General features: G+C 38.9%; 1 protein-coding gene across 1 annotated transcript; it reads right to left on the reverse strand.

Annotated features, from left to right (window-relative positions):
* Nucleotides 1–10,199: 10,199 nt before the first annotated feature.
* FZD10 (frizzled class receptor 10) lies at nt 10,200–19,627 on the reverse strand. Its single transcript, XM_009666649.2, has 2 exons — nt 19,040–19,627; nt 10,200–13,639 (listed from the first exon to the last, which is right to left on the reverse strand). The coding sequence occupies exon 2, from the start codon at nt 13,026–13,028 to the stop codon at nt 11,271–11,273; it is 1,758 nt and encodes a 585-aa protein (XP_009664944.1). The 5' UTR covers nt 13,029–13,639; nt 19,040–19,627; the 3' UTR covers nt 10,200–11,270.
* Between the last annotated feature and the right edge of the window lie 246 nt (nt 19,628–19,873).

Consider the following 19,873-nt stretch of genomic DNA (forward strand, 5'->3'; position numbering starts at 1 on the left):
ACAGCAGACCTCAACTGATGAAATTCTGAGCTTTCAGTATAGTTGCTGCTCCATGGTTCTGGACTCTAACCAAGGGCCCACCTTCTTATGTTCTGTACTACAGAGCACCACAGTATATTTTAAGGGATTAATATTATATTCACTTTTCCTGCACTACCATTTATTTTTCAACTGAGGTCTGAGATATACCAGTAACACGTTATCCACGTTATCACTCAGCCCATGGGAAATGGAGAAAACAAACAGAAACCAACTATTCCTACTCTAACTCCTAACTCCAAAATTAACTGCTGTTGTTAGCTTGGGAATTTGCTTTGCTGATTTGCTTTTGTTGTTTTCAGTAAGTACTTTTGCAAAGAATCAGAATGAAAGGAGATAATTTAGGCAGGTCTTCTTTGAGGAAATAAAAGGGAAAAAATAAATCTCACTAGTTTCTTGATGCATTGCTTGCATGTTTAAAGCACAAATTCAAAAGATTAAAGCTGTTCTGAGATAGGATTTACCGATTTGAAATATCAACATATTCAACATTTTCATGCCAAGAGTTTTATACATTGTCTGACTGTGATGATAGAAAGGCGTATTTCTTCATATATATGAACTGAGCTATTTACTGCCTACAACTATTTAAGTACTGTGTATTTTTGAACAGATATCATGAAAATCAAGTTATGAATCACTCATTGTAATGAATCAGGGTTACTACTCAAACTTTATTATAAATTGTAGCCTTCTAGATTGGCTATGATCTGATTCTATACTTGTCAAAATCAACTGCAAAGCTTGCATAGGATCAGTACTTTAAAAAGAATAGCTTAGGAAAAGTATGTAATGGAAGTGCCCCTGCAGTTTTCTCATTTTTTAAATAACACAGTCTGTGAAAGAAATAGATTTAATTTATTGAAAATTTGCTTCTTGGTGTGTGTAAGAGGAGACTGAGCTCCAGACTAGACAGATCCCTCTCCCATCAGTGACAGAAAAGATGGTGCATTTCAAAGGAACCTCCTTGCAAGTCCAAGGAACTTTTTGTTATGTAAATGAAACTAACTTGTTTGTTTTTGTTGATGTTTTTAAATGCCAAGTTGTAGATATGTCTGTTGTGTTAAAACACATCAAACAAGGAACCAGAATGTCAGTCTCCTGCATTCTGAGTTCTGCTGTAGACACAGATAGTTTGCTTAAGGTTGCATTTCAAAGAGCAGTTCTTTGATGCTTTAAATACCCAGCTGAACAGTGATCATTAACACAAGGAGGTGGGAACATGCAGGCAAATGGAGATACTTTGCAGGAGAGGGATGTTAACAGGGATTGCCAAACTGAAACAGCTTCTACTTTAAAATGACTTCAAAGTAATACACAAGCGTACACAAACCCAGAAACTGTCACTGCCAATGTTGATACCTAATACCTCCACTGCTATTGTGAGTGACAGCAGGAAAAAAAAAAGAAGATACAAAGTTCTGATTCTCCTGAATCTAAGAACAGGAATTCTTCCATGCACGTGGACTATGGATTAAGTACTACGGAATTCAGCACAGGACTGGAAATCACAGGACCTGAGCTCTGTTCCTGACTGGCATTCGTCTGGGCAAGTCTTCGTTACACAATGGAGATCTTCAGTCTGCACAACTTGCAGTGCAGAGACAAAAGCTACAAACCCATGTCACAATATTTAAAGGAGTTTCTTAAAAGGTCATTGGGACCTTTTCAGCCCCTCAACTTGTTCTCAACCCCTTTGAGCTTTATGGTTTCGAAGTTGAAAAGAGCCACACCAAGTTTCAGCAGGCAGAGATTCAGGTGCAGAATTTGTAAAATGGAAACAAAAGTTTGAGCTCTCAAAATGATTTTTAAAAAATTGTTTTCATAATTTTGTTTTTCTAGATGAACTGAAACTGCTTTTTTAGCAGAGAGTATAAGGTCCACTGAGCTTTCACTCTTGCTGTGATTCTGCTTTGGGGTTATTTGTGTCACGCCTGAACCACTGTGGATGATGGCAGTTTCAAAAATGGAAGGCACACTCAGAGTTGTTCCATTTCAGTATTATTTCCAATATGTGCATTCAAAAAAATGAGTGACTTTTCACAATTAAGGACTGAAATAAACAAACACCTAGACCTAATCCAGTCATTCTTAGGTGGATTTCCACTTTATTCTTTAAAGGTGGCAATCCTCTGACCTCATTGGTGTTTCCTGTCCTACCTAACACAATAAGAACAGAATCTGGTCCATTACAGCTTGAACAGAACTGCAAAACCTGGTCAAAATTATCTTTAAAAAGTACTGTGTTCAGAGGTCACTAACCACCAACAGTCCATATGAAGCTAATTATGGATGTTTTTTAAAAAAAAAGGGGGGGAGGGGCAAATAACATACCTTTTTTTTTCCTTCAAAATTGTGGCATTATCACGTCCTGCAAATCAAAGGCTTTGAGTAATTTTCAAAGCTGATCAAAGAACTGCATAATACATCTCTTCACAGTCCAAACTATGTGGGCTTTAACAGTGGAAATTTCAAAGCAGCATGCAGAAGAACCTGTTGCCCCAGAGAAGTTCATTAACAAAACCAGTAATGGCTGAAATTCTGAATTTGATCATTCTTCAAAACACTTGTCACCACATTGGACTTTCTTTCAAAACCACAGGTTGTGAACTTGAGTTTATCAAAAAATGTAATGTCGTAATACTCTTTCATTCTAATTGTGTAAAATGCAGTGCATACAAGCAGATAATCAGATTCCACTCTATGGATTGCTACATTTTCGTGATAAGCAGGGGGAATCATGGAATCCAGATCTGAGATTGTCATTTCTGTATCTGTGAGGAGAGTAGTGGGTCAGAGCAGTAAGATGGAACTCAAAGCTCCTGGGAACCAGAGGATATTAATGCAAAAAAATTAAGCAGTTGAGTTTGTGAATCTCTTGCTTTAGGAACTTACTTAATGACAACTCCCTTGAGGCTGTTTGTGCCTTCCTTCCTCCTCTCCCATGGCTCTGTTCTCACTATCTTTAACCTACTTACTCCCTACGCTCAATTTTCTTTCTCCTTTCTCTTTGGAGAAATTCAGAGTTCATAAAGTTTCAACTTATTCCATATAGATACAGCCAGTCAACCAGCATTAACGTTACTGTGAAATTTGCTATCCATCACAACTCTACGGCATTCAAGACTCGAAAGTCTCACACAATTCTCCTTGTTATGTATACAAAGGAGGTTCCTGGAGAGATATTACAGAGTATGAGGAGAAACATTAAATTTGATCCACTCTTTTTTTCCTATCTCAGCAGCAAGATACAAACAAAACAAAAAATATTACCCAGAAATACAGGTACTGCTTTGTTAGACACTTCCAAATGCTGTGCAGCATTACAGTTTGCATGATCTATGGATGGTAGTACAAGTAGCAATTGGTAAACTTCAATAAACTTCAAAAGTTTTGGATACAGACACTTCAGTACTGCTCCAGACTAGCTCAGCTGGAAGTCTGACAGGCTTATGCTTGCTAATTAGATTTCCTGGATAATTCTTTGGTTATGATAAGCCTAGAAGTAGCAAAAAATATCTGCACGTCTGGCTATTGCCACCTGGAATTCAGAAGAGCTGAGGTGTACAAAGATGTAAAATAGCACTGAGGAAAGGGTGAGGTAAGTTTTAGATAGCCATAAAATCACTGGCTTGAGCTGACTTTATGCTGTGGGAACAAGTTTTTGGCTCTTCCTTCTTAACTACAATAGCAGCTACTCTTTGTGCAAAGTATCTTCACCACGACTATGAAGAAGGCATAAAGCTTAGTTAACCTGGGAACTGTGTGAATAAAAAAAACAAACTCAGCAATAGTGCTTTATATAAACAGGTAGCATGTATTACCTTAAATATATCAAAAGGATACAGTATAGTCCTAGCATTATGCTTCATTTCTATTGCCCAAATTTCCACGAGAGAAATTACTAAAACATCTAAAAAGATTTATAAGCTCGAATTTAAAGTGAGTCTTGAACTTCCAGATTACTCTATCTGGTCCAGTACTCTGTCCTTACAATTAGCTTCATGCTTACCACCATGTCTACACTGTGAATTATATCAATTTAATTAAATAGGTTTTTAAACTGATTTCAAACAGATCAAGTTAAATTAGTATAAAAATAATATGTAGACAGATAGTTCGACCTTTATTCTCTGCTAATCATCAACAGATAACTTATGAACATGCTACCAACTTGCCTAATGTCAAATAAGAAAGGCTTATTAAAGAAGCTAAAAGGCTGCATTGAGGATGATGGAAAAGGATGAGAGATCTAGGGACAATGTCCCATCTACTTTCTGAAATCACTCTCCTAAAGAACTAAAAAAGGTTCTTTCAGGTATTTTTTAAAAATATAGCAGGATTCCAAAAAGCTATTGTCATTAAAAAGCCTAAAATGTCAATGGAAAATTTTATCCTTAAAAATCAATTCAGAAAAAAGTGCTGACAATACAAAATAAAAATGTTTTGACCAGATTCACTAAAGTGATGAAAAGATGAAAAAGGTAAAACTGAAAGAATATCAAGATCTAAATTTCAATATTACAACTTCTAATTTTATCAAATAATTCTGGTGGCTGTAGTCCAGTTCTAGTATTTGTTTAAAGAAACATGAAGATCAAAACCAGTCTAATTATTTTTGTAACGTAGTTGTCAGCAAGGTGTGTTAAAATAAGGATATGAGAAAGACAGGTTGAATGGAGATATAATGCCTCTATTAGACCAGTCAGTATAACTGAGAAAAACTTGTAAACTTTCAGGCATACAAACCTTTCCTCAGGCTACAAACTTCTGAATACAAGCTTTGTGGTTTTTTCCTGTTCTATCAATTGATCTAATGTTCTTTTTTCCCTTTCCTGTTTATTATTTCACACGGATAGATATTAGTCTCAGAGGAAAAATAAAGTAACAAATATACATGACAGAACCAAATACTGCTTGTCTTCAACAAAATAGTATTTTTCCTGCTCAGTACAGGCAGTCTGTTCTTAGCAGTCTCCTGCATTCATCAGCACCTTTGGTAGCTCAGAACTTTGAAACTCTGTTTCTTACCACACGCCTTACCCAAAAAGACAGATAAAACACAAGCTTTGAAATTGCTTTTCGTTTATATTGAACAAAAAAGTTCAAAGCAGTCATAGCTAGTGGCCAGTACCACAGAGAGCTGCATGTGGGCATTAGAGACTAAAAGGATGGGACTCGCAAGAGAAGCGAGTCACATGCAGATGCTGCAAGACTGATCAGCAGTGGAAGAGAGAGGCAGGGGAAGAGAACTGCTGATCAGTCAAGAAAGGAGGAAACAAGGAGAACATTGTGAGCCCAGCTCAAAATGTTGCTGTCTGTCCCTAGCTCCCATTGATACTACGGGACTAATATGTTGGAAGAGAAATAGTAGGTAAAAGACTCCTGAGCAGACTGAAGTTGACTGAAGAATCTTTCACGGGATAACTCATCATCAGAAAATGCAGATTTATTAATACTGAACATTCTGCAATAAATATAATTGTAGTGGGTTTTTTTTTCTAAAAAAAGTATTTCAAAAACTTCCATTCCATCTCAACATTATCAGGATCCAACATTTCTGAAATTCGTTTTGAAATAACACTCAGTTTTGGAATGTGCTATACATTATGCATTCTAACATAGTATACCATTTAAAAAACATAATCAAAACAGTTTCCACTGATTTTTTATCCTATCATGAATCTTTGTCACATTAGGATTTTTAAAAAATATTCTGATGTGGAAAAAAAAAGTCAAAACAATGACTTTTCCTGAAATGTGCTTTCCCTGAGATAAGAAAGTCTGATCTAGAGCATACACTGAAATTAGCTGGACACCCACTGATTTCGGTGGAGCCGATCTGTGAGGAGATGTTGAAGAACAGAAGGAAGAAACAAGTGACCACAAATTGAAGGAATTCCTTTTTAAACAATGCCTTATAAATATACACAATGATCACTCAGTCCTGCCTTTGATGTAAAACTCCCAAAAGCTTTAACTTTGCTAATACAGGAAAGGCAGATTTGGGCTCCCAAACCAGTCCAGCATAAACCACATTTTGTTCTCAGGCACACTAGCATCAACTAATGAGACACCACTGACTTCAGGGTATATCTGCATCCGGATTGGTAAGTCCATACCAAAGTCCTGCATATATGACATTAACTAATCAGTGAGAGTCGTTTATGCGCTTGGTCATATGGCCCTTGGTCAAATCAAAGCCTTGTTATGTACCATGTTCTAGAAATATCCATTACACTTCAAAAGTAAGACAAAGCTATTTGGAACAGTATTCAGTAAGCTAAAATCTGATCTACCAAACCAAGACCTGTTTGTTTCACAAACCTGATCCTAAGTCTCTTCTGAATAAACTTGAAAAAATAAACAGAGAAGTTCAAGCTGGACAGACTCATGGACAACACACACTACTGTCCAGACAAAAAATAAAACCAGGTTAAGATTAGCACCCAGGCTGATTTTAATTTGCAGTTCACCGACAATACAGCTTTTGTAATGGGAATGCTGATGCAACTGTACAGTTGTACAACTCTAACAGCACAAATGCTGCTACCAAAATACGGTTTTGAGTAAGCTCCATAAAAGAGTGTTTTGTAAATGAAAAATGACTTCGCTTAAAGCCAATCAACATCAAGTGTGTTAAAAAAGATGAAATAGTGCTGGAAGGCAGTGGGAGGTAGAGGAGCCTCAAAGTGCAAACAGGTGCTGATCTCCCTCCAGGGGGGATTGAGTGGCACAGACCTTACAGGCCTGTCACTTCTGATCAAAGCAAGCTCCAAGACCACATAATCACCATCACCCACCTTTTAAAGGATGCCCTGATTTATCATCTGTCAGTGTTAATAACTTGGCTACTCTGTCTAAAATACTTAAGAACATTACACAAGGATAACATTTCAAAAAAATTTTAAAGAAATGTGTAAATGTTTTAAACTAAAATGCACTGGAGTTCCTCCTTTGAGGCCATCTGTTGTTGAAGACCACCTGTCATCAAAAGACCACCTGAGCACATAATATCCCATCATTATAAAACTATCCCCTTGAAGCCATGGATTTTAAGTGTTAGAATAAGAAGGGTGTATGTTACAGACATTGTTGTTACTGAGCTTTTCATATAGTTTGAAGCCATGAGATGACAGCCATATGTGAATAACGGCTTCATAATAACATACATATGAAACGGCTACTTTGGGAAAAATCTGATAAAAGATCTGAACATTCCTTGATTGAGCTCTGTGCATCTTCTCAACTGTGGTGCTTGCATTATACCATTGAAAGTATCCTAATATGCCATACTTAAATGTAAACTTTGAAACAATTGAGCTTATAAGCTATTTATAAGCTATATTGGCATTTCATTAAGAAACGAGATTTCAAGCACGGTAAACAGAAATAATTACGTGGGTTTTTTTTTTGAATCCCATTTTTTCATGCTCTTATCTCATTAATCTCTGTTCAATAAACAAAAGTATTCTACCAAGCTACTCTTGCCAAAAGCTGAACGTTCTGCCTTTCTTCCACCTGGCCCTAACATATACAAAGATATTACCTGAATGTTGAGCCATAATCTGCATTGTCATAATTTACAAAGTCGGAGACATCTCATATCCGCATGCATGGGTCATCTACAGCTACCACTGAAGAGAACAGGGCCCTGTGGCAGACACTTGATTCTTAATGTACAGTATATGTGTATATTAACAGACTGAAATTTGAGATATTTTTATCTGAGGAAAACTAATCAAGATAAATGCAACTGGATTGTAATACAACAACCTTTCTAGAAGGCAGTTCTGGACTTGTGTCCCTTCATCAACAAGTTTGCTATGAACTGACTGAACTGTTAATGTATCCACATATAGATACTTCTCCTTACAAGTCTATTGATGAGCAAACACTTGATAGGCCTTGATAGTACTTAGAGAAAAATCCAATCAAATTCAATAAATAAAAATATCAACATGATTTTACTAATTTTTTTTACTAAAATTTAACATGCTTCTGAAAACTAAAGAAGAGATATTTTCTCAAAAGACGTTTTTGATGTTTAATTATGATTTTTTAACTAATACGTTAACTAATTAGACTTCTAAGATAAGAGTAAAATTTTCAGTTAAATTCTTAATCATGTTACATTAAATCACTGAAATGTTATCTTAAAGTAAGTATATCACTTTCCCTTAAGAGCTGTAAGCTTCATGGCAACCTCCATATTAAACTGGTTAGATTGTTAGGAGCTACAGGACACCAAGAGGTACAATTTTTGAACCAATTCATTCTTGAGATGTCCTTAAAGACAATCATTACACCCTGCTGCATTTACAGTACACTTAGTCCTGATGTAATGACATCAGCATCATGATGTACTTGAGGCATCTAGTATGCTTACCAACAGAAGTAAAAAAAACACCAAGAAAAAAATCCCATTAACTCCCCCCACCACCCTGGAAACTGAGTAACAGTGAAGGTGGATGAGACCCAAATTCCTAGCTTACATTTCAGCAAGAATCTGTTTGTGACCTAATGCATCCTACTTGCAGCCAAGTATTCAAATGCGGCATTTTTATAGAAGATCTTGCAGTTCTGCTCTGGTGACAGTGAAGGGCCTAAACTGACAAATGATTAAACTCAGATTGTCAGCAGGAATTCAGCCACTGCTGAACATGTTTCTTCATTTTTGTTCTCTCTTCCAGAGTCCTAGTAGCAGAATGTAAGATCAACAGTTAAAACAAACCAATTGTTAGAGTCTGCAAAAACCATGCAAAAAAGTGAGATGCTGATTTCAGGGGCTAACGTATTTTAGAGTGAAGCCTAACACCATTCTTGAAACATAAATCTGTCACCAGTAAAACTACCTCTAATCTTTACGTCAGAGACAGAATTTTACTGGGAAGGTGACTTGCATAACAAAACACATATCTGAAGGATTCCTATAGTAATTTGCAACATACAGCTTATGTTAAAACTTTACATTGCTTGAGATCTAATATAACTGATCTTAACTGGAACACATATAGATGTAAAGGCATTAATTCAGTAGTTTTAGAAGTGAATTTGTTTGGTGCAGTGTCCTACTTTGGGTCCAGCAGGGTGTGCTCTGACAGGATTACTTCCAAGACATCTGTCTACGAAGCTGTGTATCAAAGTGGCACATAGGCACAAAGGAGAAAAAAACATATTTTCCGTCCCAAAAGGTAAATTTTATATTGAAAGCTGCTTTGTATGTGTGCATTTTAGACATAAAGATGATTAATGATAACTGCAAGATCATTCGTTTAAAAACACTACAAGAAGACAAAAGCTTATCTCTAGCACTACATACATCCTTGAAAAACCAGGACACTAACAAACACTCCTTTTGTTATAAAGTTCCTAGCCCTTACAAGGTGACTGTGGCAAGGATCCTCACTCTACCCAAGTCCCTTATGACCTCTCATCTTTGTATGGTGAGAGTCCACATAAAGGGTGCACTGGAGGAGCCTGTGTGACAAAGTGACGTCGTATTACTGTCTCATCAGATGATCACACACCTTGTTAACCACCTCCATGGAAAACTTCAAGTTCATACAAAATTATGCTCCACTAAAAACTTTTTCAATTTGTATTTACAATTCTAACTTTACCAGAAGTCTTCCTAAGATAGCATACAAAGTCTGTATTTAGATTTCCCCAGTTTTCTCCCGATCTTTCCCTTAACTTTTTCCAAATATTAGAGATACATTCAGTAATGTTACAAGTGAAAAAATCCCAGAGGAGCAGAGACTGTATTGTATTTAAACTGTGCTGCAGTGAGCCAGCTATCTTTAACAGGCTGAACATACCCTATGCAAATTTTAAAGGGGTGTTAGCCAGGATCATTGTTGTAATCTCTGTGCTCTGTAAACATGGTACTACTCTACATCACTGCAGCTTTTCTACATCACTAAAGCTTCTTCCCTGTCAGTTTTCTCAGGTGCACGGGTCTGCAGAAAGATGCCGCGTCCAAAGTCATCTATTTAATTACAACTTGCAATGTCCCTTTAGCAAATTATGGTTCTATCTGGTTATACTCTGAGGCAAGTATAACAGCTATTATTTTCGAAATGTGCTTTTAGCAAATAATTGAGAAAACATGTTTATTAACCACAAAGCACATCAGAGAAAGTTTAGAACACACAAAATTATCAAACTAAAGAACGTATTTTATTTTTAATAAAATAGTGGAGCATGAAAAATAATTGTATATTACAAATATATACAGCATAAAACTGTGCATCCCCAGCACAGTGAAGAGCATCACTCTATACAAAGCTTCCCTTTGCAGAATCTAGTGCTTCTTGATCTATTCATAGTGAGAATTTGTTTAACAATAGAAAGAGTCAATAAGCCTTTTGGGTCTCTTTGAATTGATTCCCCCCCCCTTTTTTTTTGCACAAATCAGTCCAAACATGTATAACATTGGCTTGATTTCCATTAAAAAGCCACAAAAATGTAACACTAAAGGGTTTCTGAGGACTAGACCTCTTAGTTCTTTTGTTAAGAGATTTCTTTTGTTGTCTTTATGTACAGCAAAATACTTGTTTCTCTTTTCATGTCATGGTAAGGAAAAAAAATGTATTGCACATTATTCTTATTCACAAAGTTTGTGTCTGGTGCAGGAAGTTTCTCTTTTAGTGAAAGAATATTCGTGAGCATTATAGATTGGACCTATTTTTAGGCACTCCAAACCCACTAGACTGAGTTGAGTTGTAAAGGATTTCTCTTTTTTTTTTTTTATTTTGGAGTTAGCACGGAAGTTGCTTTCACAGATAGTATACTAACTGAGTATAGGCCTCTTTGGGACCTTAGTTTCCCCAAGAAACAATGCTCATTTGGGCACTCTTAAAAGAAAATCATTGCTCCATAAAACTTGACTATACCTTGTTACTCAGAAACCTGTAGGAAATCCAGCTCAGCTACATGAAAAAGTTAATTTTTTTTTTTAAATCAGTAGGCTGGATGAAGTATTTTACTACAAATTAGTAACAGAAGAGGCTGTTTTAATTCACAATATTTCTTTCACTGAAAACCTTTCCATAAGTACATTTACCTTCAGTTCTTCATCAGCTCCTGAATTCAGCGTGATACATTTTTTGCCTTGCACTACTAAACTGTCCTCTGACGAAAAGCACCATTTTATTTTTTAATTTCTGACTGTTACTGTGGACATTTGTAAGTCTCTAAGGTGAGATATAACCTTGTCTAAAACCCATTCACACACAAGTGGGTGGTTGTAACGTTGATTCATATTTTGCATGGTGAGTTTTCTGTGGATGCTGAGGTTTTTTGTAGATTCCACTACTTGTAATAACACTTGCAGGTTTTCTCCTACTTCTCTTCTTTAATCTTCGACTACAAACATTTTGCCAGGACTGAAGAGTCTTGGAAGTCCAGATCCACATACCACTAGTAATGCCAACAACTAATAACATAAAAATTTTGACCATAAAAATTTCTACTGCTGGAATGGAATTATGCATCGTGCAGTCTAAATTTTTAGTCTGATTGTTCATCTTGCATTTCTGTTGAGTTGCCACAATTTTCCAATAATCCATATTAAGTCTCTCATAAAAATAGCAGGCTATCACACAAGTTGCAGGCACTGTATACAAGACTGAGAAGACACCAATCCTGACCATAAGTTTCTCCAACTTGTCAGTATTTTCTCCGCCTGTTTTCATCACTCTCCTGATATGAAAAAGGGCCACAAAACCAGAAAGAATAAAAGAGGTGCCAATGACTAGATAACAAGCCAAAGGAATGAGTACAAACCCAGTCAATGCATTCACATCCATGCTTCCAACATAGCACAACCCTGTCAGCTCATCTCCAGCTACCCTTCTCATAACTAGTATCATTATAGTCTTCACAGCCGGAATGGCCCATGCCGCCAAGTGAAAATAGCTACTGTTTGCTTCAATTGCTTCATGCCCCCATTTTTTCCCAGCTGCCAGAAACCAAGTTAAAGTCAAGACTACCCACCACAAGGAGCTTGCCATACCAAAGTAATATAGGACCAGGAACACAATGGTGCAGCCAGTGCTCTCCAGTCCTTCCTGGATGACATAGAGTTGGCCACTGTCCCTATCACAGGCTATGCTTTCAGCACCTGAAAAGAGGCGAATAATGTACCCCACTGAGTAGACGCAGTAGCACATAGAAAGGAAGATAATGGGCCTCTCAGGGTACTTGAAACGCTGAGGATCTATCAGGAAAGTAAGTACAGTAAAAGCACTGGAGAAGAAGCACAAAATGGACCAGATGGCAATCCAAATGACAGCAAACTGTTTGTCATCCTTGCTCCAGTAAACATCAACCCCTGGTGTGCAGAGCGGGGCACAGGAAGCACTCTTTTCCACATGGTGGAACTTGCCAGGATTTTCACAGGAGGCTCTGCTGAGGCTGTCCTTCTGCTGCTGCAGATCATGACCGCTGCTGGGCCTCTGTGGCCGAAACATGGGTGGCAGCATGCTGGATCCCCTGGGAGGCTCATCTGATCCATTGTTGGGGGCTTCCATGCAGAGATAATTGGGGTCATTCTTGTTGGGCAGTTTGCTGCAGTCTAAGGAGTCTGGCCACTTAAAATTGAATTGCTCCATAATAGGAGAGCATTTCAGCCTCGCTTGCTCACACATAACCCTGCACGCAGGGATTGGTGTAGAAACCTGCTCTGTGCACATAGGGGCATAGAGGGAGCAGAGGAAAAATTTTAAATGGCTGTGGCAACCATACTCCACCAACGGGGCAAACTCGTGCAGCTGAATGGCAGCTTCCCTTTGATTTTCATGTCCCATCAGGTTAGGCATCCTCGTCATGTTGTACCCTATATCCTTGCACATGGGGATTTCTATAGGCTGGCACCTCCCGTCACCGGGGCGGTCAATGTCTATGGAGCTTATCCCCGCGCAGAAGCAGGTCAGCCAGCCGAGCACCAGGAGAGTCCGCATGCAGTTCCTCATCGCTGGCCCCATTTTCGCAAGCGGCCGGAGCGCTGCTGCCCCAGCAGACGGCCAGGCGGGCGGGAGCGTGGGCACGGAGCGAGTCAGTCCCGCGGCGGCGCCGCTCCTGCCGTGGCCGGCATCGCCCCCGACCCTGGCTGGGGAGCGCGGCGGCGGGGGACGCAGCGCGGCGGCGGCGCAGGGGCCAGCATAGCCCGTGCCGCCCTGCTCAGCGCCCCGCGCCGCTCCGCACCGGCGCCGCCAGGGCACAGCGGGGGGTCGGCCAGGCAACTTCGCCAACAGCCGGCCGCGGAAAAGAAAAAAGTACCCCCAAACCACAGAGGCGCTAAACTTACTGCGGGGAGCCCAGCAACTTTCTTTTTCCCTGGGCTTCCACTTTCGCGATCCGCTTTTCCATCACCCTTCCTCCTCCTTCTCCTCCTCCCCGCTTTTCCTTCCTCGAAGCACCAGCAGAGCGATGCCGGAACAGTTTGGGTCTGGGCAGATCCCGGCGATCACTGCTTCTACTCGCACATGTCCCGGGCGGCTTTTGGTGCGGCGGGTTTCTCCAGGGATTTTCCTCTTCCCAGAACGGGTCACGGCTCCTCACTTTCTTCCCAAGAGGTGGCGGTTGGTTTATTCGACTGTAGAATAAAGGAGGAGGAGGAGAGGAAATATCTAAGCCACTGAAGAGGGGGGCCTGAAAAATCCCCCCCCTTCTCGCCGCCCTCCGCTCTGGGTTTGCAATAGGTCGGCTCTTGGGCGCTTTGCAGAGCAGGGCTGGCTCTCGCGCGTGTTGTGTGTGTTGGGGGAGCCTGCTCCGCTCCCCCCGCATTAGCAGGAACTCCTGGGGCTGGAGCAGCTGGAGTTTTTAGGGGGGCGGCTGAGTCCTAGGAGAGGAAAAAAAAAACCACACACACAAAACCTGTGCAGGATCCGCCTTGCATACGACATCCACTTTGCATGAGAAAGGTGAAGCTGACACGGTGATTACTTTCCAATCACTCGGAACGCCTTGAAACCTCCTTAAGGACCCCTACAGGTTTTCCTTGATCAGCACAGATTAAAAAAGGCCCCATTTGTTCTTCTCTCCGCCTGTCTTTCCTTCCTTTCTCCTTTCTCTCCCGTTGCCCTCCCTTGAAAGTTTAACAAGATTTTTTTTTTTTTCCTCTCTCTCTAGAAGGCGTCAGCCTAACCTTCCTCGCTCAGGTAGGAAGCCAGGGAGAGCGAGCGCTTCAGACTTCTTGTCTCCTAATAAGAGGGTTGAAGGTGGTGCCTCCTTGACTGCCTTTATTGGGGGGGGGGGGGAAGAGCATGCTTTAACAGGGAGGATGTGGGGAGGAGGATGCATTTTATGGTGAGTGCTATAAACTCTTCGCTGCCAGGGTCATAAAACACGATTGCCTTCAGCCTGGAATCTCAGCTGTTTTCAGATGTTGTGTGTTGATTGTCTCCAATTCCTAAACGAACAGGACAGGCAGGATTGCTGAAAAAGTACCTGATTATGTTTTTAATCACAGCATGGCATCTCTCGAAAAGTAGATTTCTTTTCTCCTTAAATGAGAAACCCTGAGAGGACTAGAGACATAGCCTTGGGAAAGTGACTTCATCCACTATAGAAAAGATACTTACAGATTTTGGAGACGGAGATCATTTTGAAGTGAGTTATGTTTACTTTTATAAGTTGAACTGTGAGATTTGTTTTGCTTATTGATCTATCAGAGCTAGAATGAGGAAGTTAAATCCCCAACCAAACAATAAATCACTATTTTACAGGCCGAAAAGGAGCATTGCGATCAAAAGTCAAAAGATGAGCTGTTTTTTTTTTCCTTCTATGCTGAGCTTAGTTTTAGCGAACATATTAATGAGGAAGGAAAAATCTCTTTCTCTTCATTCATGCACGCCTACACAAACTGGGCTCCTCTCCATTAGTGCCTGTTTCTTATCGAAACGAACGCGGATTCTCCTGGAAACTACCAAATCCCGCAGGGTCAGAGTTAATACCCCACCAGGCTCTAGAAAGGAAACTGTTGGCTTCCTCAATTGTGATAAGGGTGAAATGGATCCAAGCAAGGACAACAAACCAGGGCTCATGTTTGTCTTTGAAAACCCTGAAGATGCGGCCAGTTTTTGCCTAGAAGTAAAAGCCATCATAAAAATGTTTTAAAACAGTACTCTTTGCTTTTTGTGGCTTTTCAGTGGATCGAGGAGATCATGCTTATGAAGTATTGGCTGTACAGACTGACTGTTCCTTGGGCATTTTCACATTCCGTAGGGAATGTTACAAAAGTAGACAGTGTTATGTGCAAAAAAGCTTTATTTATTTTAGCGTGTGTGTATGTACATATGTATGTGAGAGTGTGTGTTGGGGCTTTTCCATTCTTCATTAATCTAAGCCTGTTTTCTTAGTATTTGTATGCATCCTATTCCTCTTCTGGAGAGCTCTGTTGGGGGTAGCAGGGAAGTGAGGGGAAAGCTTTTATAAGGGACAAGCCACCTTTTAAAAAGTAAAATTTAAATAATAATTAAGACGAACACTTTTAATATTTGCTTTGTTTAGCTTAATTGTTTGGGATGTTGTTTTTCTTTTTTTTTAGCAAGTATTTTTGGAAAGCATTTTATTATCACAATCCACATGAAAATAATCTAGAAAAAAATACATGAAATCAAACATGGTTTGTATTCTTATATACCACTGATAACAACCTCTTATTTTTCTAAGAGGCAAAAAGAAATAAAAATGAAAATGAGAGGGGAAAAAAGGGGGGGGGGGAAGCCCCAACGTTTGTAGTTGCCTCTCTTAATTGAACTTTTATGTGCCAATTTAAATCAGCCTTGTTTTTTCTAGCCATTATGTTAGCCAATACATCCTGCTTTAGATCATTTATTTCAGTTTCTATATTTTTTAAAGCTATCTAGGAGTATCTCCCATTCAACAAGCTTGAGTCAGTGAAACTAACAAATAGAACATTATTATAGAAAAATGAGAGCACTGAGAAATCAGCAACTGGAAGATACCTCTGTAACTAATAAATGAAAAGAGCCTTTTGATGGCTCCAGCTGAAAAGATATTTTATTTTATTTTTTTTTTCTCCTGTGTGTGGGATTTGAGATGTGTGATTCTATGGAGCAGCCAGGCTCCCCTGCTGCTAGGCCCTGGCTAGGAGTTGGCCCCCCTCTGGCAAATGTTATGGAGAATTGGGAGGAATTTTATGGCTGTCTTTTCCCTCAGCTCTTTTTTCTTTTGTCTTCTTTGAAGAATGACTTTAGACATTTTATTTACATATTTAACCATGGATGAAAGAGGGAAAAGAAAGCATTTGGGCCGTTGTGGGAATAGTGATATGTTTAAATTAATGGAAATCTTATTAGGCTTCTAAAATTTTAAGCAAAAGATTTTTAATGAAACTTTATAATTAAACATGATTTCTTATAATGTGCCAACTCACAGGAAAGATGCATATTTCTCCCTCTAGCTATCAATCTCCCCACCTCCCAAAAATGTGCAGAGGAATCATCTGTATCTTAAAGTCCAGCTCTTCTGTCCCATAAGCAAAAGATTAAAAAAAACTTGAATGTTTAATAAGCCATGTCACAATTTAAACCATAGCTAAATAGGTATAGCAAAGCATAAATAAGGCAAGAAAAAAGCCCCCCCATCTCTGACACAGTAAAGTTTAATGCTGTGTAATCTATTGCAGTGACAGTGTAATAAAATACTTTGATATGGGTAATGGTGCAAATCAAAGTTGCATCTATTCTATACATGTTAGAGCTGATGGAAATTACAGTGCTAGGCAAGGTTTTCTGAAATAGGATTAAAGAAAACCCAAATAATCCTTTTGAGATAAAATGTTCTGACACTTCAGCAATAAAGAGAAATGAAATGATAGGTTTGGGGACTTAAAGAGTTAATTAATACATTAAAGATTTTTAATAAAATATTCTAAATGACATTATGATGACAGTGTGTTATGACAGAACATATAAACTGATATTGATGATCTAATGTTTAAATAGTCTGTGGCTATAACTGTATTTCAAATTTAAAGAAGTATTTTTGGCCAGCTGTTTGTTACACAAAAGGGAGATCAGTTTAATGTTAGCCCTGTTCAACAATCCTGTCCTCATCTATGTTTGTACTGAATCATCCAGGCACTTTTTAACCGCTTACATCGGATAAACATTTCATTTTGGTAACATTTTTCGACTATATGTGTTAGAATTTGTTAGCTATACAGAAGGTAGTGACTGTAAAAGAAAAATATCACACACAAAAATGAAAGCTGATAACAATTTAATCAAATTTCTAAGCCTGCCATTCTAATTGAATTTGCATGCAGAAAATGTTTACTGTTTAAACTGAATGGGCTCATTTTTTTTCATAGCCACAGAATTTCTGTAGCAGTTCTGCTACAATATTTAAATAAACATGTCTGCCTAATAGGGCAAGCACACTGAGAAATATTCCCATGCAAGTGCAAATATTCACAAGGCACAAAAGTTTTAATTACCTTAGAAAGCCACCACCAACAGTTAAAGGAATTAAAAACAAAAACAAATCATAAATGGATGAGTGGGTTGTATAGTATTGCTCTAATACAATTTAGCTGGCTATTTTAAGGGCACTTCCCTTGAAATGTGGTTTGAAATATTACCAAAGGTTCGACGGGGTGCATTAGTGTGAATTGCAAATCAGAACATTTCTTTAATCCCCTTTTCATGGCCTGGCTTCGGATCAGTGGCATCTAAGGGACTCCCCACTGATTCTGGCTCAGGAGGAACCATTCACTGGGGCAGCTTCCCTCCTCTATTCCCACAGTCTAGAAAACAACGCTACAGACAGACACCCTCCAACTAAATTAGATTAAACTCCTTCTCTTCCATAGCACATTAGCCTTTTCACTGCCCAAGATTCATTATTCAGCTACTCCTAATTTAAAGATACAGTATTTTTCTCCTCTCAAGAACAAAAACAACAAACAAAATAGAAGTTAAAAAAAAAAAAAAGGATAAAATAGATTCCTAATCAGAAATAACCCCCTAAAATTTTAAAACTATATAAAGGTAGGAGACTACCCTTTTCACTTATACCCTAATATTACAGGGATATTATCACTTTAAAGCACAGGCCACAGTAGAAAGTTCTATCCAGACTAAAAACAAGGATAGCCTTGTAAAACAGAAAATGCACACAGATTTTCTTTTCTAATATAAACTATTCTTTAAACTTTATTCATCATTCTTCTTGCAAGCACTGTCTGCGTAATATCTTGCAGCCAGATCTAGACTTGTGAAGGCATAAACATAGTAAAAACTCAATAGGAAAGTGAGGATTGATTAGTTCTCTTCCAGTCACTTCCTCCCTTATTTTTCTTCCACAGCTTTCCCCCTCCTATTTTTCAAGATGAGAAACAATTTTTTTGAGGTACAAGTATGTACGTCTTCATAAATACACACACAAGCAGCTAACAGTAGACAGGAGGAGGAAGATCTCACACTCGCTGTCTCATGGATCTCAAGGGTCCAGATGGCTATTGCTGCACTAACTGCATCAGGTGTTGCAGGGACATGAACCAGCTGCAGCTCCTAGGAACTCCCGCTCCTGGGCACTACTTATATAGCCTACGTTATCTGTGTTCCATCTGAATAGTGCAAAAGGAGAAAAGTAGAGACTCTTTATCCTTTAATCCATTACCATCTTACTCTGGCTTCAAAACAACAACAAGAAAACCTACTACAGAAGAATGTTTGCTCCTCTTGCTCTTTTGTCAAGCATTGTTTCACATGCGTTGTGCATTTACAACAAAACTCCAGTACAAATATTTGCAGCACCTAGCTTGCAGAGAGCTGGAAAAATCATTTTAGTTTTGTTCTTCTGGAAGATCCTGAAAGATGTTCTCAGTGCCTGAAGCTCCCAATTGTAGTTTCAGTGTTCCCCTAAATTAGCACCTAGATTATGGAAAGATGGGGGGGGGGGGTAGATGAAAGCAGTCTGAAATATATGGCTCTGTTTGTGACATATGGATATTATCCTCTCTTACCTGAGTTTGCATCAGATCAAAGATGTGGTTTCCAGCCTCCTTAGTCCACCAGATTAATTGAGGGCCTCCAGACCTAGGCAATAATCTTGCAGAAACGTCCCTTCTTGGCTATTAAACTTCTGCAGTGCACTAGTCTTCCTGTTGGCCATGCATCCTGACCTCCTGAATATTATTCTGTTCAGGCTTCTCACTGATATTATATTTTTTTAATTGCTTATGCAATGCCTTGAGCATTTCAGCACCTCTGGTGCAGGCAGGGGCTTTCAGAAGTAAAATGATGGTAATAAATATATTTTTTTACTGCTGCAGTAGAAGACAGCAAGGTCTACTCCCTTAATACTTTGTCACTAACTCATGAATGATGGTAATAAATATATTTTTTTTACTGCTGCAGTAGAAGACAGCAAGGTCTACTCCCCTAGTACTAAACGTCACTAATTCATGAACTTTCCAATAAATATACAAAAATCCAGTAATCTGAGAGTTACTCTCTTTGCTCATGTGAAAAGTTAATGAGAAATGTCGTAAGATTAGGCTTTTCTGTGAAGGTTCCAGGACTGACTGACACTTTTCAGGCCTGAACTCTCTAAAAGAAAAGGTGACGTATCTGTAGGAGAGGTCTGAGGACTGAGAGCTTTGGAGGCTTATACTCCTTTCCAGTAATGCCTCTGCATGCTGTTTTGGTGGTGGAAGATTTGCATGTGAGCTATACATTAATGCAAAAGGTAATTTCCTGCCATCTGTTATTGCTGAAATAGTCACGTGTCAGGTTCTGTACAGAACAGGCTGGGGATAGGCCAGAAATAAAGAATGGGAATAGGGAATTAGGAAGGG

The sequence above is a fragment of the Struthio camelus genome, chromosome 17 (assembly GCF_040807025.1).
Source record: "Struthio camelus isolate bStrCam1 chromosome 17, bStrCam1.hap1, whole genome shotgun sequence".
NCBI classification, from domain to species: domain Eukaryota; kingdom Metazoa; phylum Chordata; class Aves; order Struthioniformes; family Struthionidae; genus Struthio; species Struthio camelus.

Bases quoted from the DNA above. Each gene is read 5' to 3' on its own strand.
- FZD10 (XM_009666649.2), bottom strand. From the start codon at position 13,028: ATGGGGCCAGCGATGAGGAACTGCATGCGGACTCTCCTGGTGCTCGGC.